The 24,448-nt window shown below is 56.5% G+C and overlaps 1 protein-coding gene across 8 annotated transcripts in view; it reads left to right on the top strand.

Annotated features, from left to right (window-relative positions):
- The window catches only part of CRACR2A (calcium release activated channel regulator 2A), a 96,077-nt gene that overhangs the window by 59,527 nt on the left and 12,102 nt on the right, over nt 1–24,448 (top strand). For 7 of the 8 annotated variants that reach the window (XR_012503949.1, XR_012503947.1, XR_012503946.1 and 4 more), the window contains 9 exons: nt 1,018–1,113; nt 2,982–3,169; nt 7,683–7,754; nt 10,518–10,563; nt 12,327–12,430; nt 15,477–15,795; nt 18,242–18,374; nt 21,944–22,025; nt 22,124–22,238. Coding sequence is in view for 2 of the 8 variants with exons in the window: in XM_074357334.1 (XP_074213435.1) it covers nt 1,018–1,113; nt 2,982–3,169; nt 7,683–7,754; nt 10,518–10,563; nt 12,327–12,430; nt 15,477–15,795; nt 18,242–18,374; nt 21,944–22,025; nt 22,124–22,238 (1,155 nt within the window). In the remaining 6 variants the exon portion in view is untranslated. Of the gene's footprint in view, nt 1–1,017; nt 1,114–2,981; nt 3,170–7,682; nt 7,755–10,517; nt 10,564–12,326; nt 12,431–15,476; nt 15,796–18,241; nt 18,375–18,850; nt 21,540–21,943; nt 22,026–22,123; nt 22,239–24,448 lie in introns of those variants that run through there. The other variant, XM_074357335.1, reaches the window with a different exon arrangement.

Below are 24,448 nucleotides of genomic sequence, written 5' to 3'. Positions count from 1 at the left end.
CTTGGTGCAGGCTGGTTTGAACCGGTCTTTCATTTTACACTGCTTCCGATTATCCACACCGCAGCCCCATTTACGATCACAGGTGTCCAGACTGAGAGGGCGTCTGAATGCCTCCCGGAAAAAGCCAGTCATGTTCTCCCAGGGCCCCTGCACGCGGGTTGGTATTTCCAGACCGCCCCCGCTTACTTCTTAGGGCTCCCATGCGTTCCGGCTGTGTCCGGACACACAGACAGGACTCAGCTCCTCCCCTTGCAGACACGGCCAGAGCTTTCCAAGAACGGCAGCTTCCCCCCACCCCGGCCCCACAAATAGGACAGCCACCCCCTTTACCCCAGTGGCCTTCTGCTCAGAGGGGCTGAGCTCTGGGGGGCATTTAGCCCCCTCTACCCAAACCATGACTAAGTCAAAGGTCGTAGCTGAGGAAAGAGGTGGGCGTCCAGAACAAAGGGTGGGCCAAGGCCCAGGGGTGGGGAATGGGAAGAGGTCGGAGGAGAAAAATTTTCGGCCAGGTGTGCACCAGTGAGGCCGCCTGAGCACGCCTGCACCTCCACCTCTCCCCTCCTGCCCCGGCTTCTCCCTCCTCGGTGCCTCTGAGACCCAAACGCCTTTCAGCCTCAGTGCTTAGATTCATGCTGTTTGCATAAACACGGAAGCTGTGAAGATGTGTTTGGCCAGGCTGTTAAGCCCCTGGGTACACAGGCTTCGCCTGGCACAGCGTGAGGACGGCGGGGCTACAGTTGAGGACAGCTGGGAAGGCTGGACCCCTGGTTGGATCTCTCCATCTCTCGCGCTGTGAGTCCACGAGGGAGATATTCAACCACCTGCACATCCAGCTCCATCATCACAGGCCCCCTCAATGCTCTGTGCCGGCGAGGCAGTGAGACACCGGGAGCCTGTGGGAAGGACCTCAAGGTCCAAAGGATGGGCGGGCCCTGTGGTTGAGCAGAGTCAAGGCGGAAAAAAATCTCCATCCCAGGTGCATTTGGGCCTCATGTGTCGCTCTTCCTGGCTTGGCAGGACACGGAGAGGTTCCAGGCCCGCAGTCAGGAGCTGGAACAGAAGCTGTTCTCCAAGGAGCAGGAGCTGGAGCAGCTGACCCAGAAACAGAAGCGGGTACGTTCCTGTCCGTGTCCTCAGAGGGCCAGACCCTTCCTCCCCCTCTGCTCTGGCTCCTGCCCGCTCTCCCTGCCATTCGCTTAAGGACTTTTTCTTTCCATCTGAGAAGCAGCATTTAGCTATACAAAAGAGAGCATTAGAAATTATAGGTAATTCCAAGTTAAAGCCTTTACCTCTCCCATGCCAGGTGTTGCACTTGGGAAAATTGCCGAGAATTCCCCCTCGAGGTTCCTGCAGGTATCATCATATGATTCTGCCCAGGAGCCGCCAGAAGGCCAAAGTGTAACATGTTTCCTGTAGCCTGTGTGAGGCAGGGCGGGGATGCTGAGGTAGGCAGGACACGGTCACTGATATCTGGGGGGAGGCTGCGGACTGTCACGTCTTCCTGCCAGGATGGCCAGGGGTGCCTCCAGGTGGAAGAGACTCTTCAAAGGTCAGCTTGGCCATCCCGTCTTCTCGTGTGCCGGACAAGGTGCACCAGCGTCCTTTGGGATGATTCCCGTCACCCTCCAGGATGGAGGCAGACACCTGAGCGCCAGAGACGGGCTGAGTGGTACACTGTGTGGGGTGGTGTCCTTCCACCACGGCTGGGAGACCGACTACCGAGGCACACCTCACGCTCGCAGCCTCCTCTCCAAAGCAAGGGCTCATAGAGCAGAGAGGCCCGGATTCCACTTGGCCTCCTGTTTTGTTTTGTCTGATGCTGGAAGGAATCCAGCCCTGGACAGACCCAGACGCATTGCTTCCATGTGAATAGAGAGGGCTGTTTTTAGCGACACATTAAAATCGCTTGAAGACACCCCATGCTAAGGCTGGAGACCGCATCACTCCCGTGAGCACCCAACCTGTAGAGTTTGGTTTCTCTCCCGCAGCAAGATGCTCTCAGCGCCTTCCCCTCCCCCTGCACAGACGCTCCTTGTTCCCTTCCTCCTCCTCACTCTTCTGCATTAAGTTCTTACCGATTAGACTTACCCTCCGCTGAATGATTGCCACCCCACTTAGTTACTGCTTGCTCGCCTGATTACACAGGAGCATCTTGAGAATCATACAAGCTTCCTTGTTGCGGCTTCCTCCTCCTCCTTCTGGCCACGTTCATTACACTGAACGCGTGATGGTCTGTTTGCCTTGCTCTGAGTCTTCCTCTGGTGAGAGGGCTGGAAGCGCTGCGCAGCATCACCACCAGCCAAGGAAAGCTGAGGTGATACAAACACAGGTTTTCAGTTGCTTCAGGGACATGAGAAGTGGTGTGTGTCTGGTTTGACCTGTCTGAGCTGTTTCCTAAGAGTTGCCAGGGTTTCTGGCTACTGACACCAAGCTTCTCTGGATTCAAGGAGCTGGACTGACTCAGCGTAGAGGAGGAAAGGGAATAAACGGGTGGACTCTTAGGATTGACGACCGGGAGGGGTGGTTTTATGAAAACGGCATCACCTGTTCCCGCCTCCATCGAGGACCAAGGAAAGGAAACTGCCATAAAGGAGAAGAGGGAGTTAGGTCAGATCTCAAGACCACCGATGAGACCACTGATGAGACGATAAGGCTCTCTGCCACCGGGGCAAGGGACACAGACGACGTGGCATTTCCTTCCCTGGCGGTCTCTGGGTGGCGCCGCTCCCGCGGCCTGTTCGGTGGCCCCGCTGAGACAGGGACGGGACAAGGTGTGCTCTGGAAGCCCGCCTGCCTCCGAGAGTGTGCGTGTGTGAACGAAGGGGAAAACAAAGCTCCCCGAGGCTGGAGGCAGTGAGGGGCCGCGGGGCAGGTTCAGCCCAGCAGGCGGGGAAATTGGGGTGGCGGGGTGGCGGGGGCAGGCCAGCCTGCCCGTGGCGGTGCTCACCCTCTGCACACCCCTCGCCCCGGTTCCTTTCCAGCTGGAAGGCCAGTGCGCCGCCCTGAGCGATGACAAGCAGGAAACCAGGGCCGAGAACACCAAGCTGAGACTCACAAACCAGGAGCTGGCCCGGGAGCTGGAGCGGACAGCCTGGGAGCTGCAGGAAGCGCAGCAGCAGCTGGAGAGCCTGCAGCGAGAGGCCTGCCAGCTGCACCAGGAGAAGGAGATGTGAGCTCAGCCCCTGCACCCCCGCGCTGCCCTCGGGCTCCATCCCCTGCTGTGAGCCTGTCAGCACTGCCCCCTACCCTCCCGACCCCCCTCCTTGCTCATAACATAGGGCTGCGGCTCCTCGAACCTCTGTCTAGGATCCTGAGACCAGTAAGCAGGCCAGCTCTGTGCCAGGCGTTACCGGGATGGATGAGACACGCAGAGTCTCATTCTGGGGAAATGCACTATGTAATTAGACAGAAGCTGTCCAGCCAACAGGTGGAAGGCGGGCTGCGGGAGAGCTGAGTGGAGCAGAGACCTCGCGTGGCCGTCGTGCTCCGGAGACCTGGGAGACCAAGGTGGTCAGGGCGGAGCAGGGGGACTTCCGAGGGCAGTGTATGGTTCCGTGGGGCCCTGGGAGCTTCCCTCCGCTCTGCCTGTCCTTTTCCCCGACCAGCCCTCCTCTCCGGGGGCCCAGTGGGGAATCCCATGTCTCTCCCAGCCCGGTTTGCTGACAAACTGCTGCTTTCGGTGTCCAGGGCTGGGTCTGCACCTGAGCGAGAGGGGTCCCTGAGGAATGAGTCTCAGGAGCATCCAGCTTTGAGAACAAGTGTGTTCTGAGGCCCGGGGGGGAGGAATCCCTCTAGTGTATCTGTTCATTCGTGGATCCGTGCGTTCATTGGCTCAGTCACGTGGCAAACGTTTGTTGAAAGCTACTGAGTTCGGGGACTGTACTGGGCACTGAGCATACCTCACTTGGGTGGAAAGTCCGACATTATCTCATTGGACCTTCTCAGTATCCTGTTGTAGCAGCTACTCTTATTATCAGCTCTGATTTACGGACGAGGAAACCGAGGTCCAGAGGTGTTCAGTAACTGTCCCAGGATGCTGAGTGCTGGCCACACGTGGCTGACTCCAGAAAGTGTGTGCACAGGACGGGGACCGGCCATCATTCATACACTCGTGCATTCACTCTGCAAAATTTACCTGTGGGCTTGGTCCCGGGCTGGGCAGGGTATGAAGTCTGATTGCAGAGGGAAGAGCCGTCTTACTCACCCAGGCTTGGTGTTTTCCACATGTTAACAACTCTCCTTGTTCAAAAGCCTTGACTTGAGTGTTGGCAAAACCTTGGTCCATCGGCCTAGATCGCATGGTTCATTGTCTGACTCACGTGTGGGGTGCTGCAGTGGTTGGGACTGATCAGGGGGAGAGGGGGGAGATGTGTTTGGGTTTGGAGTTTTACTGGAGTGAGATATCTCCCGCCAAAAAACAGATGCATTCCCAAGCCGTTGACTTAAAGCACAACCAGCCTCGCCGTCCCCACGCTTGGGGCACCAGGGGAAGGACAGTGTATTTCCTTGTAAACAAGCAGAATCCTTTCCTCCTCGTTGAGAGCAGGTCAACAAGGCGTTTGCCTTTACAAATAGAATGAAGGATTCGGGCTCTTAAAATTCAATCAAGTTCTAAAAGCAGCAAACATCTGCAGGCTGGAGAGCAGCAAAAGGAAGCGAGCGGCCACCCACCGGAGCCGGGGTAACGGCTCAGCGTGGGGACCGCACTCTTTCTCAAGTCTTATCTTAATTAACCAAGCCGGAGATGCAATCTCTGGAGGCTGGAAATTGAAAAAGAGGGAAGGAGGGTTAGAAGGGAGAGATAAATGACTGCAGAACCTTCAGGACTTGTCTGGCGGCATCTCGTGCAGCCGGAGGGCGCGCTGGAGCCCAGGAGAGCCAGCCTTGTCTGGGGAGGCTGGGAGAGAAGGGCAGCCTGTCCTCTGCAGGGCGGGATCCCAGCCCAGCGGTGCTGATGGGACCTTCATGCTCAAACCCTCCTCTTCATTTGACAAAGGAAAGAAACTGAGGCTCAGAGAGGGATAGTGACCAACCCACGGCCACTCAGCTCGTTAGGGCTGGAAAACGAGGTCAGAGCCCCGTCCTTCTGACGCCCAGGTTTCCCTGCCAGTGCCCCGCTGCCTGACACTGCTCCCGAGCAGCTGGGCGCCAGGAGGGGGAGCTTCTGGGTAAACAGACTCCGTCGTGTATTAGCTAGAATTCACAATGGGCAAAATGAATCTTCCTGTGCTCTGAAGGTGCTCAGGGAAGGAGAATGAGATTTTAAAGTCAGATAAAGAAGGAGCAATCAAGCAGGAGAGATAACAGGAAGACGGAGTTCAGCTGCAAAGCAGCTCCTCTGTCTGTGTTGTTAACTACCTTTCCTTTTGGATAGGTTGTTAATGACAAGGCACAAATTCGAACAGCACAGAAGGATGTACACTCAGAGGCTGGCCCCCTCCCCTGACTCCCGGCCTCCCGTCACCCCTTGATCCTTCCAGAGTGTTCCTCTGCATACGCAGGCGTGCATGGACACACACACACACATTTTTCATTCACAAAGTGGCAGCACACGGTTCTACGTTTGCCTGCATTTTTCACTTGGCAGATCTTTTGGAGAGTGCTCTGTTTTTCATTCCTTCTCATAAAAACACAGCCCACAGCCACTTCCTCCAGGCAGCCACAAACCTCTCACCGGTCACTACCACGAAATGGCGAGTTCTGCCCCTTTCACTTCATGCATCAGCCAGACGTAAACTTGTGGAATGTCTAGGTTAGAAGGACCTTAAGTGTCATTTAGTCAAATATTCAAGTGTCCTTTTTTTTCAGAAATGCTTTTCTTTTTGTTAACACACGAAAAATCTGAATATTTATGTGTGTGTGTTTAAACAGACAGAGGTATGCCTACTAGACAAACAGAGGTGTATTTGCACCACTACATGCCAGGTACGTGTGTGTGTTTGCACAGCTCGGAGGTCCGCTGGTGCTGTGTAAGGAGACCCGCCCCTGGAATGCCTTATGATGTGGGAATTAGCCCTGCAGTAAAATGGTCTGAGAATCCAGCCCTTAGGTCTCCAGTGAGTGAGCATCCTTAGAGGGGAACGCCGTCTGCTCCCGGCTGCCCCCAGAAAGAAGCAGGGCCTGGGGTTGGGGTCGGGGGGCCCCAGGGCTGGGCATGGGCCACCTTGGCTCCCAGGGCACCAGGCAGCGAACAGGCAGCTGTGCTGATCCCATGATGCTGATCAGAGCAGAGTCCCCGACAGGGATCATGGGAAATGCATTGTTTTCCCTCAAGTTGAAATTAAATATAATTGGGGATGAAATGTTCGGAGTTTGCAGCTCCTCAGGAGCCAGAGAAGTTTCGTTGCTTAATTAGGATTGTCTCAGGTGAACTTAGACTCTGATTCAGTCTGTTACCGTCGAAAATTGACTTTATAATTGTTCTATAAAGGGGAAAAACCCGCAGATACCTCTTAAGGAATTAGCTTGGCAGGCGAGTCCCGCGGCCCCAGCCAGCGGTGCTGCTCTTGCCAGCCCAGCAAGACCATCGACGGGGGGTACGTCCCTGCCCAGCCCAGGCGGTGCACAGTCCAGGCAGCCCTGACAGCCTGTGGACATGACAGATTTATCGGGCGTAAGGTGCTCCCTGTGGAAAACCATGCTGTGGTTTGGATTCGAGGGCCATTGGACCCTTTGCAGTAAGCCTGAGGGACATTTAAAATCTCTGCGCCATGGTGCAGAGCCCAGAAGGAAGCATGGAGGCAGAGCTGTACAGTTAAGCAAGGCTCCTTTTCCAGTGTCACTCAGTTCTGCTTTATGTTTTTCTGTTCTTCTCTGAGCGGGGCCGAATTCCTCGCCTACCCCACTCCTCCCTTCCATCTCTCCTCCTCCCTCCACCCCTGCTGGCCCCTCCTTCCACCCTCTCCCCTCCCTTCCTTCCCACCACTGTTTGCTGCCTGTGCCCCCAAGCCGGGCACCGCGTGGAGGGTGCAGGTGTAAGGAGAGCGCACACGGCCCCCGCCTTGCAGCCTAAACTGCCCTCCAGCGACCCCACGCATCGCTCAGCATCTCTCTCCCCTCCCTCAAAACTCCTAGGAATGAAATGCTCACACGGTGGTACGAAGGACGGATGACGCTTGATAGCATTAAATCTCTGCTTTGTAGCTAGAGATAAGAAATCCTAAGTCAGAGAAATGAATGGCCAACAGTAGAAATTCCAGACATCTGGGAACAGATCAGAGGCTGTTGGGGGCAGGTGGGAAAGGAAAAATGATTCTTCAGTGGCTCCTGAAAACGAAGTAAACCAGCGTGGGGTAGGAGGAAGCGCACCAGCTCGCTCTGTGGTTGGTCCGGAGCAGCGTGCTGACTCTGACCCCTGACCTCCGGTGCGAGCTGGGAGCGGTGCAGTCATCACTAGGGCGCGTTCTTGGGCCGGGGGCCGGGGGCTGGATTAGAACCCTGGCCCAGTCATGGGTCGTCCGTGTGACCTTTGACCGTCTGTGTCTGTAAAGTGGGGATAATGGCGGCTTCCAGACAGCGGCCCTGCGATGACTGGCTGAGATCTGGCTGAAGCCCCTGCGCTGAGCCGTGCTCTGCAGCGGGAGGCCGGCGGGGTCCCACTCGGGGGTCGGGGGTCTGGCTGCAGCCCCACCTGCCTGGCTCCCGGGCGTGTCTGCTCATCTCTGCCGTCTGCCTCCTCCTAGGGAAGTGTACCGCGTGACGGAGAGCCTGCAGCGGGAGAAGTCGGGGCTCCTGAAACAGCTGGATTTCCTGAGGTGCGTCCGCATCCCCACGCCTGAGGTTGAGAGGGGCAGCCCAGAGTCTCCCCCGCCTGCCGGGAGAGCGCCCTCGTCCCCCTGGCCCCGCCTACTTTTGGGCAGCAGAGTGCCACCTTTCCGCCACGTTTGGTCCATTCACATGCGCCGCCCTCCCCTCCCAGGCTGCACCTTCGCGGGCGGGCGTGGTGTTGCTGGGCACCGGCTCTGGACTCGCTCGAGTAGGAGGGGCCGGAATTTATTGAGCATCTGCCCTGTGCCAGACGCTGTGTCTCCAGCTTCACAGATCTTGGGGAAGGAGGGCAGTTGTTAATCCAGGAGTTAACTGATGAGGAAGTCAGTGTCAGAGAAGTAAAGCCATTTGCCAAAAGTGCCCCAGATCCTCGCTGCTGGAGCAGAACTGAGACCCGTATCTGGCTGACTGTCTTGATCCTGCTGTCTTCCATTCATGTTTGTTGAATGAGTACATGAATCACAGACGGGGCACCAAGGAAAGGGTTTAGCAGTTTCCTCGGTCTGCTAAACCCACTGTGAGTTCAAAGCCCGTGGTCTGGCATTCATAGCTCATCGGCTTGGGTTGGCATACGCCACCCCCCTAAAAAAAACCAAAAAAACAGCCAACTCAGACGTATGTGGAGAAAGATGAAAGTTTCCGTTTTGCCTCCAGAGTTTCTGAGCTGCTGTACACACTGCCTGCCAGACACCCCTCGATAAACAAGGACTTTGAATTCTGGTTTTTAAAGTGCGAATGGTTTTGAATCAGGTACATTATGAAGGTTTTAGGGTTTTTTTTTTTAATTTGAAAGCAAGGTAAGGTCACCGTGACCGACACTGTTGCAGCCGCTCAACAGAAACATGCTTCAGCCTGAATGCGTTTCAGATCCGCTTCACTCAAGACGTGATTCCAAAGGCTGGGGCCGTGGGAGAGGGTCATGGTGGCCAAGTTCTAATCCTTAGGAGAGAAGGTCCTGATTCATAGGAAGGTTTCAGCTGAAGGCAGAGAACAAGATGGACAAGTCTGAGTTTGGTTTTTTTTTTTTCTTTTGTCTATTGTTCTTAGAAAAACTAAAAGGGCAGATTCAGCGTGAGTGCGCAGGGGAGGATGCCAAGGCAGCACGCTGCCACTACTTTGGGTCTTTTTAATGGAGACCAGCATCCATGCAGAATCCCAGCCAGACGCCTCTCTGTGCCATCGCCTGGCCCCCCAAGTCGGCTGGTGAGAGCCCAGATGCGGAGGGAGGCCCACAGCAGCCCCCTCCCCACAGTGAGGTCACCAGGTAGCGACAGAGAAACCAGGATCAGGGAGAGAGGGAGCTGGGAGTGGGTGGGACAAGAGGACAGCGGGAATGGGTGCGGGGATCAGGACACCGGCTGGGGGGTGACCGGGCCAGGAGGGGCTGCCCTCCCAAGGCAAATGGGGGCAAAAGGAAGCAATTTGGGGTGCCCAGTAGGAACGTGTGCTTTGCAGCTGGATCTGGTTCAAAACCCAGGGCCGCCCCTGGTGAACCGTGTGACCTTGGGCAGTTGTCCACCAGCTGGCGCCTGAATTTTCTCACGCAGACAAACTTATTTACAAAGCAGAAAGAGACTCACAGACGTAGAACACAAACTTATGGTGACCAGGAGGGAAAGAGGGCGGGAAGAGTTAAACTGGGAGTTTGAGATTTGCAGGCACTAACTTCCATATATGAAATAGGTAAACAACCAGGTCCTACTGCCCAGCACAGGGAACCATATTCACTATCCTGTAGTGACCTATAATGGAGAAGAATATGAAAAGGAATATGTGTACGTATATGTATGACTGAAACATGCTGCACACCAGATATTGGCACAACATTGTAAACTGACTAGACTTCAATATATGGGCCAATCATCAGGGCCCCACCCTTGTCCCTGCACTCTCTTCTCAGCACAGCGTCTTCTTTTAAAACTTGAGTCCGGTCTAGACACTCCACAGCCAACCACCCCCCACCACGGCTCCAGATCTCACTGGGATCAAACCCGAGCCCCTACAGTGGTGCACAGGCCAGGGATGGAGGGCTCCCACACCACCCATCTCATCTCTGACCTCCTCCTCTGAGCACCTGCTCCCTCCTCTCTGTTCCCCTGTATCCCGACAACAGGCTTTGCCCTGGCTGGTCCCCCGTCCGTGATGAAGTCTCCCCCACCCTCCCCAAGCCGCTGCTCAGACGCCACCTTCCTGGAGAGGCCTTCCCTGACCACCCTCCATCTCTGGCCCTCTTTATTCCACTTGCCCGCTTGATTTTTCTCAATAGCATTGATCCCTGAGCTAAAATGCCAATGCCCTGGGGGGGGGGGCAGGAACTTTGTCTCGCAGCCCTCAGGGTACTCCTGGTGGCTGGAGCGGAGCCCAGCATGCCACGGGAGCTCAGGGGACATGTGTTGAGTGAAGGCACGCATGCATGAATGAACGGTTTGGAGAGTGGGGCCGGGGCTCGGTCCAGGTGGAGCTGGACCACCTGGCCAGCTGTAGGGGAGGCTCCCTTAGCGACAGCATGGACCAGGGCAGGATCCTGAAGGGCCCTGGGTGTCACAAGGCCATTCCGTCTATCCCCCTGCCTCTGACCTCACTTCTACACAGCTGTCCTTAACCCCAGTCCCTAAGGAAAGCGACTCCACGCCCTCCCTAGGCTTCCACACCCAGCCTTCCTCGGCACCCATCTGACCCTCAAACGGTTGCCCTTGCATCTGCTGACTGCGAACCCCGGGTCTGAATCGATTCCCCTTCTCCATCCACAGGGAAAGGAACAAGCACCTTCGGGATGAACGGGACATGCATTTTCAGGTAATTGGCCGGCGCCCCCTTCCCCTGGGGTCCAGTGGCCGCCACATTGTGCTGGGACCAGCCCAAGAGTGTCCTGAGGCTCTGGATCTGATGGCTCCTTTGTGTGGGCAGGACAGTGGCAGCAGATTTTTTGAAAGTAGCAAAAATAGAGGGTGACCTATTGTGTAACCGTGAGTTAATTTCCCATGAAGTGACGCACTTTCCTCTGGACAGAACGAGACTGAAATATTTGCCCACGTTTCTCGGAGGCAGAAATGCTAGTTCCATCCGTGACGTACATACATTCTCAAATAGCACAAAAATCCTGCGTTTATGGAAGATCTCCGCTTAGGGCTGCATTACACAGCATCTAGGATTTCACGTTCCCCTATTACCCCCCTCCCCGACAGTAGCCACTGGATGCTCTGAAGGGAAGCAAAAGTGGGGCAGGGTGGGTGGATGTGACTTCCTGACTATCAGGACCATCGTGCTGCGAATGTCACGTGTGTCCTTGGGTAGATCAGCTTCCTTGAACCAAGACCTCATTTATCACAGGAGGAGAAGGAATCTACTACTCTTCTTTTCCATGTTGTAGGGATTTTGGCAAAAACTCTGGCAAAAGGAGGTCTCGCACTGACCCTCAGCTGTTCAGTGCCCTAAATGTGGTTGGCAAACGGCAGCTAGTTTGCCTGGAAACCGGTCCCACCTGGTTTATAACTGCCAATCCTGGGGGGACCACGCACACCAGCACCTCTGTTCTATCGCTGGCTGGCAGCTCGCTTCTCCGCCGCCCACCTGTGTGTGCTGCTAGAGCAAGGCTTAAGCCTACACATGTTTGTTTGATGATGATAATGCTTATAATTGTTTTAGAAGTAACACGGAATGTATTTTAAAACTTCCCACCCAATGTCACCCTAATCTCTTGACCTCACTTCCCTTCACCTGCCAAACTCATTCTGCTTTGAGAAGAGAATGGAATTAAGATCCCTCGTGGGGCACAGAAGAAAGAGGGATAAAATCGTGTTCCTGCTGAATCATAATTAAAGATTCATTTGGAATCACAGCCATCCCTCCTGGGGCCCCGGGGCGCATGCAGCCCCTCCTTCTGTCAGCACGGATCACCGGGAACCATGGGGCTGGCTGCTTAATGAGCCAGTCTTCCTGTGATCCAGCTCCCTCCTCTCCTGGAAGACAAGACAGGCGTCTGTCGGGGAGTATGGGTGGTGGGAGTGCACCGCACTCCACCCAGGCTCTCCGCTGCAGATGTGTGAGCAGTTTGTCTGCACCCAGCCTGCTTCCACAAGGACCTGGAGTCCCCTGTCCAGCTGAGGGGCTGTGTTCAGGGCACGGGGTTACTCAACCCTCTGGGGCTTTGGAAATAAAGAGGAATTGGGGCCTCACAGGAGACTGTGATTTCAAGACGCATAGTTTTTTCTGCCCACAGATATTTTTTCCTGTGCATTCCACACTTAGCTCTTTTTATTTGTTCTTTTGCAAATGATCGCTACTCCTGGGAAGGCTAGCCTGGCGGACCCCAAGCTCTAAACGGTGTACCGGTTTGTTTGATTGCATTATTAGATGGGAGATGGGGGGGCGGTTCCAGGGAGAGATGACAGTGAGAGGAAGGAGTGGATGAGGGCTGGCAGGGAACCTGGGACCTCGCTTGCCTCCTTTAGAGTTTTACTTAAAGCCGGACCTGTGCAGTGGGCAAGTGAGCCCTCTTCTGCTCCAACGCTGGGACAGACCAGCAGGCGTGGGTCTGAGGGCATTTTGTGTTTCTGCAGAAAGACAAGGTGGCCAAGGCAAACCCAGCTGCTTCAGCAGGCTGGAAGCAGCGGTCTGGCTCTGTGATCGGCAAATACATGGACGGCAGAGGGATTCTCAGAAGGTGAGCCAGCCCCGCTTTGCTCACTGGTCATCTGTTCGCGGGTCCTGCTCCGGTTGGGCATGGGCTCTGAGCCCACTGAGAGCCGATGGGCCCCAGCGGGGAGCCCTGGGGTCAGGCACTTGGCCCCCTGGGATCTTGGAGGACGTGCCCCTTCCTGTTCTGACTTCTAAGTGGGAGGGAGCTGTGCGCAGAGCCAGCCCTCAGGACAGGCTGTTGTCACCTGAGGCCCCCCCAGCCTGGCGTGTGCCTGCAGAGAGACACAGCGGCGGGGCAGGGAGCGTGAGGGGATGAGGGGTCAGCGGGAGGAGGGCGGGCGTGCTGGACGGGGCTCTGCTGCGCAGAACGGACGCCCTCGGTTTTACAGAGACAGGACTGTGGCTCTAAAGGGTAATGAAAGTGTGATACGGGACAAGCACAGGATCTGTACTTGACGGACTCCTTTTAATAATTCCTGTTTAATTAGCTCAAGGATAACAGGTTTGGTTGCTGCTGGACAGCAGACAACGGCCTGAGAGTCCCCAGGGGCGTGCCCGTGGCTCCTCGGAGGAGACAAGCCCGTCCCCGCCCGCTCTTCCTCGGGGCATGGGCTCCATCCTCGTGCGTGGCCTCAGAGGGGTAGTGGGAGGCGGATCCCTAAGTGTCAGCCCTGGAGAAAGTGTGTGAACTTGCTCGTCTGGGAGACCCTGAGGACGGCAAGCGTGGAAGTCACGGGTTCGCCAGGCGGAGGTGACCTGAGGAGGCCAGGCGGCTGGTCAGTCAAGACCTTGAATCTGATCGTCATGAAGTCCCTTTCTAAATAGCTGAGTGGTGAGACCCAGTGTGGGAGCCAAATCCTTGCAGCAACAGTTGGCCTCCGGGTTCCTCCGAACCGAGTCTAGGCCTTCATCAGGCGGTTACCGATGGCCTGCCCTGTACCAGACGTTCTGCGGGGCCCTGCGAAGGCTCCGAAGACTCACCGGACGTGGTGTCCATCACGGATGCCTGCTGTGTGCGAGCTACAGTGCCGTGTGCTGGGGCCATGGCGGTGAACAGGGGCCCTCACCGCGGGGCTTACAGCTGAGCGGAGGAAGCGGACCGCAGACAGCGAAGAGCCAGCCGGCGGCGAGCCTGCACCCCGTGCGGCTTTGACAGAGGCGCCTGCTCCCTCCCGTCGGCGCAAAGCGTTTTGAGGCAAAACCAAGAATGAGCTTAGCCATGCTAAGCTGAAGGTATTCCCGAGAGTGACGGGGCTGGAGAATTTCCCAAATGAAGAGCTTTTGCCAAGAAATGCTTCATTTTAGGGTCGTTCCAGGGGCCGTTTCTTTTCTAGTTGCAAGGCCTTTGAAAAGCCGTGCTCTGTGTGTGTGTGTGTGTGTGTGTTTCCTGGCACGGGGGCACACCCGCCTGCACTTGCGTGTGAGTTGTGAGCGGAGCACGAGCAGATGGGGACACTCAGTGTGTGCTGAGGTGGGAAAGCACACAGTAGGCTCATTAGACTCTGGAAGAGATTTGTTGGAAAGAAGACAGTTAGCTTCTGTTAAAAGCTGGCTTTATAAATGAGCGTAAAGGTCCCTGAATTGCTGCAAATCCTTTATCCTATGTGAAGGGACCAAACTAAGCCACCGCCTGCGTGAGCAGGCACTACCCCTCAGCTTGGCCTCGCAGACTCGCCCGCAACTGCAGGACGGAGAAACACGCGGTGCTTCCTTTTTCCTTCCTGCTGTGGGGCCTTCGGAGCCCTCAGCTCCACGAGCCAGGGGCCAAATGCAGGCTCTTCCCTGTTCGGCGTGTTCCGTGTTCTTCACTCACTGTCTTTCTTTTGTCCCCCATGTCCTCACCACCTCATCCTGCTCTGTTTTCTCTTCTAATCCTTGTGTGTGTGTGTGTGTGTGTGTGTGTGTGTGTGTGTGTGTGTCTTTCGATTTTGGACCCAAGGTCCTCCCTGTAAAACAGTCCTCATCTCCACTTGTTCACAAAGACCTGAGAGCGCCCCCCAGAGGGGCTGTGGGACTTTGCTGTCACACCTTGGGGACGCAGCCTGTGCGCTGGCCCCACCGCCTGTTGCCCGGCTCCGCCACCTCCTACAGCGTCTCCTTGTTCCTCACGCTCAGATGCTCCCGGAAACAAATATGCACTCAGGCCTCCGAGGCCACTCGCTTCTGACCCCAAACAGAGAGGAAGGACAGGCAGGTGGGGGCGCCACCTGGTTTCCTTCGCACCCGAAGCCCCCAGGAGGGCAGCTTTCCCGGGCCAGCGGCCATCTGCAGTGCGAGGGCCCCTCCCAGAGCAGCGGTGCCCCTCGCCCGCGTCGCCTAGAGCCACTTCCCTAACGTGTCTGGTTTGTGCACCGTCTTATTGGTGAGGTGGGCAGGGCAGGCGGGCCAAGTTTCACGGTGAGGAAACAGCCCTGGAGAGTTGGCATCTTACCTCGGGACACACAGGTGGTGAGGGCTGGGGCTGGACCAGCGCCAAGGCCACCGATGGTCGGTTAACCCAGGATGCTTTGTTTCCACATCTGCTACACTCCTTTCTTCACACCTTTACTTCCCACAACCTGGGACAATGTAGCTGGTGTGTCTTTGCTGCTCTCAACCCCCTGAGCCAGGCCTTCCATGAGGACGGGGCCGTGTCCACCTGTTGCTGACTGTGTCCTTAGCTTAATACCTGGGAGCAATCATCACCTTCACCTTCATCATCTTCAACTATAATCATCTTCACCTTCATCAGCTTCCATCACCACCACCTGCCTCCTCACCTTCATCGCCTTCATCCTCGTCTTCATCAGTTTCATCAGCTTCCATCATCACCTGCCTCCTCAGCTTCCTCACCTTCATCACCTCACCTTCACCATCACCGCCTTCCTCACCAGGCACTCGGTCATTCCAGGTGTGGAATGACTAAGCTAAAGAGTGCTGGGTCTGGTTTTCCCTTCCCTGGCTCCTCTCTGCCCCACAGTGAGGTTGCTCCTCAACTGTCTGTCATAGAAGCCGTCAGGCCACCCCTACTTCAGTAAAAGACTGATACATTTTACAAAATTCTCCCCACCCTTCTTTCTTCCTGCAAACAGCCAATCAGTGGAGGAGGAAGATGTGTTTGGCGTTCCGAGGAGGAGGAGCTCACTGGGCCTGAACGGACACCCGCTTGCGGAAGAGGAGCCAGGGGCTGGGGGGCCGCTCCGCCGGGCACTCCGCAGAATCATCTCCATTGAAGAGGACCCCCTGCCCCAGCTGCTGGGGGGGGCCTTTGAGCAGCCACTGGGCAAATGCCCCGAAGAGGAGGAGGTCTCCGACCAGGGGCTGGAGGGACAAATCCCACAGGCCCGACCTCTGGGACAGGTGCCCACATCTCCTCGAGGGCAGCCTGTCGGAAAAGAAGCCCTGTGGAAGGTAAGGGCACGTCCCACGCTGGCTTGTGGGTCACCCCTGTCGCTTGGCCCTGGCGTGGGAGCACGAGAAGGGATCTGGGGGAGTCAGATGAAGCCGGCCTGGTGGTTCACCGGATTTCTCCGCCCTGCCGGGTGTCCCGGGGGGATCTCGGGGGTCTGGTCCAGTCTCCTGACAGCTTCTGTTGTTGGCCTCACTCCGTGCCCTGTGTGCTCTTTTCTGATTCAGATTCAAAAGCATTTAGTGAGTCAGAGAGACCCTCTATAACTAAATAAATACACCTAATTACCTCCCCCTGAATAAAAAAAAATTTTAAAGGTTAAAAAATTTTTAAAAAGCAAACAATTGAAGAAACAACGGGGACGGAAGTCAGAGCAGATTAACTTAGTAGGATATTATATTGCTGTTAAAAATCACGTTTTTGAAAACCGTTAGTGATTCAGAGAAATATTTATAATTTAATAATAATATATATCAATATAATGCTAAATAACATAATTTAATTATAATATATAACTTAGTAATATAGTTGTCATTTATTATCGATGTTAATACATAATAATATATTAAAATAGGTTAAAATTATATATACCATCTCAAATCTCTCAAAAAACATATGTTAATTCATCTGTATAAATGGAAAAAATGCACAGACGTATGAATAGTGACCATTTGCAGGCAGTGGGGTAGATTATGAGTAATTATTATTTTCCTCTCTACTAAGTTTTGTAATCTTAAAAACTAGTGTGCATCACTTTTACTTGTTAAAGCTGTTTTAAAAAGAGGAGCAGCGCGGGGAGGGTGTGGCTCCGTGGTAGAGCACATGCTTAGCACGCAGGAGGTCTTGGGTTCAATCCCCCGTACCTCCATTTTAAAAAACTAGTAATAAATAAATAAATAGACTTGTTTTTTAAAAAGAAGAACAGTGGGAAGGAGGGTGAAGACAGATCTCCTGACTTGCCGGCAGAGAGACCCTTTCCCCAGCCCCTCCCCATAGTTTGGCTCTCTCAGTGTCTCGGCGGGCGTGGGGGGGTTGTCCCCCAGGTTAAGTGCCTGGAGTGGGCTCGCTGCTCCAGTGAGGTGGGTCCTGCCCAAAGCTGAACCCCCACCGTGTTGATCGCATCCTGCCTCCTGTTGGCAATAAGCGCTCTGCCTGGGGCGGGGCGGGGGCGGGGGGAGCACAGAGCGAGGTCAACCACCGCCTCTGCGGCCAGAACCATCCCGCCCACCCCGGCCTTCATGGCCCCCTGACCGAACATCCTTGGGCCTGGTGGCACCAAGGGCTGCACAGAGCTTTGGTCTGGAACAAACGGAGACTCAGGCTGGGAAGGGAGTGATTCCTGTGCATTGCCGGAGTGAAGAAACTGGGGCTGCATTTCTGAGTGTGGGATTTTTTTTTTTTCTAAACTGAGTTTAAATTCTTGTAATTGACCTTGAATTCCCTCCTAAGTACTGCATGGAATTGATTTCGCCCCAAAAGGCTGTTAATGGCTTTTCTCTGAAACTCAAGTACTGCTAATATCTGCTGCCACTGCATTAGAGTATTTGCTCAATGACAGGAGCTTAACTCCCCCAAATCCGCTTCTAAACGGGCTCTAAGGACCTCCTCGTTTGTCGAGGCGGTGCTGGGCAGGGCGGGCAGGCAGGCAGCTCCCTGGACCTGAAGGGCCATTCGGCAGGAAGGACCCTCTGCTGGGCCCGACTACCTCTCACTCACCCAGCACCCCAGAGCAGGTCCATTCTGCGCTGGACTCCCAGCGCCTCCCGCTGCGGGGCGGAGGAGGAGGAGCAGGACTCAGTTCTGGGAAGCTCTGCCCATGGAGCCTGGCACCATAGGCTCTCCCGGGCTTCTGCGCGGGGGCTGTCTTGCCTTGTTTCCAGGGCAGACGGGCATCCCAGAGGGAAGCTGGTGCAATGGGACAGTAGGGCAGTGTGTCCATCTGGTCCAGGCTTTCAGTCATGGGACAGAAATGAGGCCCTACCTACTCCCACTGGGATGTCTCTGCCCCTGAGAGATACATAAGCCTTCTTTTTCCTGCCTCCCCTTCTCCCTGCAAACACCCACCTTGTCCTTCCGCTCCCTGCAGGAGATCTCTGCCACCTCTTAAGCCCCAGCTCACAGCCTCCCCGCCGCGTGCCCCTTGCCTCCTCCGTGCTCTCCCGGGGCCCTTGGAACGGCCCGCACCTGCCGGCCTCCCTCCCTCCACCACAAACCAGGCCCACAGCACAGGCCTGCAGCACAGGATGTGGGCCACAGTGTTGGCTGAGTGACGCCTCTCTGCCCTCTGCTGATGCTTGGAAGACACTCGAGGCCTCGAGCTCGAAGTTTCCTGCATCTGAGGCCAGAGCGGCCTCCCTGGACACCGCAGGGACAGTGAAGGGTGGGGGTGGCAGGCGTTGGGGGCTGGCGACAGTCCCCGCATGTGGCCGGACTCTCTGCCTCCCACAGGAGGAAGGCCCTGCCTCCACCCTAGACCGGCTCTTCAAGATCGTGTTCGTGGGCAATTCGGCAGTGGGGAAGACGTCCTTCCTGGGGAGGCTCTGTGACGGCAGCTTCTCCCCGGGCTCGGCGGCCACTGTAGGTGAGTTCTCTCCCCAGGCTGGACCCCCGGCCCACCTCGCGGAGGGCACAGCTGTGGGAAGGGGGCCCTGGGAGGCACTTGGAGCCGTGGGAGGGGCCGCGGGCCCGGCTGGTAGGGGAGGCCCACCTCTGCACAGAGCTGGCCCCTCAGCTCTTTCCATGGAGGATGGACCACGAATGCTCCCTACGTCCAGCCTGAGGGGAACTGAAGTTGGCAAAGGTGGACTTCTGGCCCTTTGTCCCCTCTCTGAGCCCATCGGTCTGGAATCATCCCTGTCCTACTCTCCCCAGGGCCGGCACCCCCCACAGCAACCTGCCTCCCCCGCGGGCCAGCCGCCTCCCTGCCCATGTGTGTGTGTGTGCGCGCGCACGCACCTGCCCGTGTGAGCCCACGCACACGCGTGCAGACAGGCGGGACGGGTGGCAGTGCTCTCGGTGCCTTCTCTTACTCATCAAATGTCCCCGACTCCACCCCAGGGCTGCTGGGTATCAGCTGGAGTCTGTTGCGGAAGCCCGTTAACCTCCACTATTACCAGCCCATCACGGCTTCATGTGCTCCCGGTAGCATCTTGGCTGACACTGCACTGAGATCGGGGCCTTTGCCCCCTCACCCAGAGCTGCTCCTCGTGTTGGAATATGTGGGAGACCCAGGGGCATGTCAACTTCTTAGCTTCTACTGACTCAAATCACTCAAGCAAAAAGAGGAAATCCACTGCGTGCCTTCTACGGGCCATTTAACCACACAGAAAAGTCAACTCTGTTTGCAAGTACGTTGATTTGATCTGAATATTTACCATAGTTTACAGTCATCTGTCTTCACGACAACCCTGAAAGGCAAGCACTGCTATTAGCCCAGTGGACAGACCGGGAAACTGAGGCCCAGAGAGGTCCAGAGGCAGGTCCTCGATCCCCTCCGCTGGTGGGCGCTGACCCTGGCCTGCACCCCTGACACACACGCGCCCCTGCTGTGCCAGTCCACCGTGTCCCTGACAACAATGAGCTGTGCGTGCCCAGCCCCCATTTTCTGCCACAGGACGTGGGCAGAGGTTGGCACAGGTGGGGAGGTTCAACAGAGCCTCAGAAATCCTGGACCTTCATCTCAGCTCCGCCACTGACCAGCCATGTGACCTCGGGAGGACACGTTTCCTCTTTGGGCTTCAGTACTTTCTCACCCAAAAAAATGAGAGATTTGAACCGGGTCACCCAGGACAGCTTCCAAGTCCAGGGCTCTGTCCAGACCACCGTGACCCTTGGCTGTCTCGCAGCCTGGCCCTACGAGACAAACCTCCTGCCCAGAGCCCTGCCTGGGGGCCTCCGTTCTCTTCCTGTAGCGTAACCTTCCTTCCAGCCTTCCCCCTGCAGGCTCCAGGCGCCCCTCCCTGCAGGCTCCAGGCGCCCCTCCCTGCAGGCTCCAGCCTTCCCCCTGCAGGCTCCAGGCGCCCCTTCCTGCAGGCTCCAGGCGCCCTGTTCTTACCGCTGAGCCTTTTCCTCCACTGTGCCACAGCTGGAACATTGTCCTGTCCCCTCCCGCCCTGATGCACCCGGAGACTGGGGGCATCCCAAGATGAAGAACTGCACCCTGATGGGAAGACAGTACAGAAGAGCCTGGCCTTGTGTGGCTGGAGATGGATGGCTGGGACTAAACCACGTGTGCTGAGCGCAGTGACACAGGAGGCAGCGGCCATGGAGCTGGACTGGACTTCCCTGGAGCATTCAGTGGGGTCCCCAAGGAACGACCACCAAGGTCATGGCTCGGGCATAGGCCCACGGGAGGCGGGGGAGGGACGCTGCAACCTCAAGCCCCCGGGGGCGTCCGTCCCGTAGTGCACACTCACGGCGCCTCTCCTGTTGGTGAAATCAGGGAATCGGGGTCTTACACTTCCAACCGGTGCCCCTGAGATGGAGCACTCTGAAAAAGAGAAAAATCAGACTAATTTGCACTTCCCAGGAGGCCAATTACGGAAACACCTACAGTTTAGGAAGGGGAAAAATATCCAAGTTTCCAAATCCGGGACACCCTTCACCGTGCTGCGCAAAACAAGCTGGAACGGTGGCGGGGGTTTGCCTCCCCGCACACGTGTCCTGAGCAGATGTCACGCCAGCCGCCTGGAAGATGCTCCCTTCAGAGACACAGAGGAGCCACCGTGCCGGCCTCCTGGAGCCCACGCAGCTCCCCCACCCCGACCCGGTCAAGCACGGCGGCCCCAGCCCCTCGACACGGCACTGGCAGGGATGCAGCAGCTCCCTAGAGCTCAGCTCCACCTGGGACTTCCTGGCCCCCCATCTCCCTCACGAGTGCAGGCTCGCACACCACCCTCAGCTTGTGCACCATCTGGTTCTATGACGCAACAGTGTGAACTGGGGCGCCCTGCCTCCCAGACCTCAGCACCAGCCCGTCCCCGCGGGCGTCCTGGAGACGGCAGGTGATGGTTCCTGTAGAAGGCTGGGGCTCGGCTTGTCACTGAGAAGACTGGCTGCTGGAGGCCAAGGCCCTAGAACCCAGGACTCCGAGTCCCGTCCTCCTCCTGAGGCCCCGCCTGGGTTCACAGTCCCCTGCTTAAAACCACAAGCCACAGCCAAGGTGTTTCTTCCCAAAGCATTCCTTGGCAGGATGTCCTCTGCCCTTCAGGGCACCTGTCCAGTTTCCATTCCTCTCTTCATCTCCGTGGAGAAACCCCACGAGCTTTCCTCCCTGACAACTTGCTGGCACTCCCCAGTCCCAGACCTTCCTGCTCAGAATGACCGCTCGGGCCTGTCCTGTCCAGAAAGGTGAACGCCACCCTCCCGGGGTCCATCGCCCAGCCCTGACCCACATATCCCACCGCACGGCACACCCGCGGTGACAGGGCTCCCCGTGAGTGTTGGAACAGGTCAGAAATCCCTCTGGTCCCACATTACTCTGCACTGTCTCTTTGGCTGGATGCTGGCTTCCTGTGTCCTCGCAACGTCTGTTCTCAAAGAACCTGCACTTAGATCCCGTCTCCGGGGGCTGCTGTGGGGCCCACCGTGTGTCTCCGTACCCTGTGCCCACTCTCCAGGGTCCATGACGCCAGGTGGGGTCACAGATGGAAGTCTGAAAGTGTGATCCATCCCACCAGGGAGATTTGAATTTTATTGTGGGAACATTGAACAGGATTTTAGGGGGAAATAAGAAAAGGAAGGATGGAAGGAGGGAGGGAGGAGGGAAGGAAGGGAGCGAGGGAGGGAGGGAGGAAGGATGGAGTTTGAGGACAGTGTTTCTGTCTCCTCCATCTTCACAATGAGGGAGTGAATTCATGAGTGGCAATTCTTTGCATTCGTCGGTTGCTTTTACATACCTGGTCTCATTTGACCCCTGAGGAGGGTCTGGGTTACACTGCAGGGAGAAGCCTGTGGTTCAGAGAGGTCAGGAGATTTGATCAAGGTCCCACAGCTAGGCAGTAGCAGAGACTGGACCAGAGCTCAGGTCCCGGCCCTCCCTGTCCAGCGCTCTGTCCCCGCCCACATCACCTGTCAGGAGCCACACGGGGAGGGAGGACACGGTGGGGCGTGGTTTCCTGACTTGGACTTGACGCTCTGCTCCACCCGCAGGCATCGATTACCGCGTGAAGACGGTGTGTGTGGACGACTCGCACGTGGCCCTGCAGCTGTGGGACACGGCGGGGCAGGAGAGGTGAGGCGACATCGTCGGGGAGCCCTGCCTCCCCCTCCCTGAGGGGGCAGGGGCGGCTGCGGAGGGGAGGCCCCGCACTGACCCGCCCTTCGGCGCAGGTACCGCTGCATCACCCGGCAGTTCTTCAGAAAGGCCGACGGCGTCATCGTCATGTACGACCTCACGGCCAGAGAGTCCTTCCTGTCGGTGCGGCAGTGGCTGAGCAGTGTGGAGGTGAGCCGGTGGTCCTCCCCAGGGAGGCCCTTCCTCCTGGGCCGCACCCACCCCCGCCCCACCTTCACCCCCGCTACCCGCACTTTCAAAACCTGGCTCAGACCCCACCTCCCGGAACAAACCTGTTCAGGCATCCATGTGTCTGTCTCCCCAAGGGCCCGGCAGCAGGCTGGTTACTGGGGACCCAAAGGTGAACATGAGAGATGCCGCCTCTGCCCTCCTTGGGGTGAGGGGTGGAGGGGACACAGGGAAAATACAGATTAAGCCAATGATGGTGTCATTTCGGCTGTGGAAAGTGGGAGAGGACTGGGGGAGGGGGCGCCCAGTGTCAAGGCCGGCTCCCCCCTCTGTGGTTACCCTGAGTCACCACCACCTCTCCCTGCCCCCTGCAGTTTTCTAGCTCCAGGGGGTCCCGCTGTGCCCAGCCCAGGAGCAGCACCTCACGGTGTCTGGGGGCCTTGGTCACCACTCCTCACGCCAGGGGAGGCTGGTCTGCAGTGTGAGGACCCCAGGCTTGCCCCAGAGTCACCCTGGGCAGGGCCCGAGAGACACAGGGCTCCTCTCTGACTGCTGGGCTCTCGGGGAAACTCTGCTTTCTCGGTGTCCTTGCAGCAGGCTTCGTCTTTACTTCCTGACCGCCTGCGTGTCCTCCGCGCCCACTCGGATACAGGCCTCTCAAGGCCAAGGGCGGTGCAGACAAGCCACCTACTGTTTCGTACGGGCCCTGCCCTGATTCTTTCGCTCACAGTCAAATAGGAGGTCCCAGCCCCTCGCACCAGCAGGACCGCTGCTCTGTGTGTTAATTTGCTCTAAGCACTGCCAGGCACTGTTCTGGGGTCTGGGGACTTGAGGAGCAGACATCCCGTGGAGCTTAGGTTCAAAATCTCTCTCAAGCCCATAGGCCTCGCCCCGCCCCTCACCTTCCTGTCACCCTGTCACATGCTGTACCCACGCTGTTACCTGCCCGGGTCTCTGCTGCTTTGTGCAGCTTCGTTGCAGAGCCCAGTGCTGACCTGGCCCCCCGGCACCTGCGCTCAGCAGATGCTGGCTGCATGGATGGAGGCTGTGTTGCTGTGCAGGCGGAACACGGGGGTTGTTCACTGTTTTGTCTTTCGGCCCTAAGAGTCACGCTTCCTCGTGCTGAAATCTGTTTCTCTGGAAGTTTGGACTGAATGGGCCACTCCCTTCTCTACTGTTAATCCACATCCTTCTCGTTACCAAGAAAAATAAGGAACAAGGATGGAAGCCAGATTCAGGGGTTTCTGGGAAATCTGCTTGATACAAATTATTTTTTCAAAACTATTGCATCTATAACACTGACCATAGAGAAAATGTACATTTTGGAAATGCAGTGAACAGCTCTACACAGAGCTAATAGCGGAGGCAGGTGGTGGGTGATCTGGAAGTGACTCCTATTTAAACTTTATAATTTGTGACGTGATTATTTTTGATGGCACCAGCCGGTTTCCCTTCCTCGCAGAAGTTAAGCACCGGGAGAGACTTCAGTGATTACCTAACTCAGTGGTTTTCAAAGCTTTCCTCCCAGGAGCCCTGGCATCAGACTGACCTTTCCCGCGGGCCAGGGAGGGGCAGGGAAGGGTCATGATCAAAGATCTGGGCCCCTCCTCCCCCACCTCAGAACCCTCTACTTTGTTCAGGATTGTGCCCTGGAGGTCCAGCTACAATTTTGCTAGACCAGAGTGTTTCCCTTTGAACATCACTGATGTGATGCAGCCAGCTTGTTCTCAGACGAAGTTGGGGCCATGACTTTTTCAAGGTCACCTATTCCTTTCCCAGCTGCAGACGGTTAATGGTTGGTTTCCTGTATCTAAACTTTGATAGAAGCACAGAGGGGCTTTCTGCACACACTGAACCAGAGGGTGCGGAACACATGGATTTGGGGTGGGGGCGGGGTGCCAACCTTGCCACGCCATTTTATGTAAGGGCCTTGAACATCTGTGGATTTTGTGCCTGCGGGGTGTCCTGGAACCAATCCCCTGCAGACACGGAGGGACAGCCATGTACCAGCGCTGGGACGAGGCATTTCAAATAGTCTGGGATTAACAGGAATGGATGGAGACAAATTTATATGCTCTCCACCGTTAGTAGGGGGCTGTCGTTTCTAAGGTCCCTGTTTTGGGCAGAGAGCCTGGGAATCTAGCAAAGAAGTGGAACCTCAGGTTGAACTTGGAGGTGGACCTGGAGGTTAA

The sequence above is a fragment of the Camelus bactrianus genome, chromosome 34 (assembly GCF_048773025.1).
Source record: "Camelus bactrianus isolate YW-2024 breed Bactrian camel chromosome 34, ASM4877302v1, whole genome shotgun sequence".
Classification (NCBI taxonomy): Eukaryota; Metazoa; Chordata; class Mammalia; order Artiodactyla; family Camelidae; genus Camelus; species Camelus bactrianus.
The sequence above is the reverse complement of the archived record's forward strand: the minus strand, read 5'-3'. Positions and strand labels throughout refer to the sequence as shown.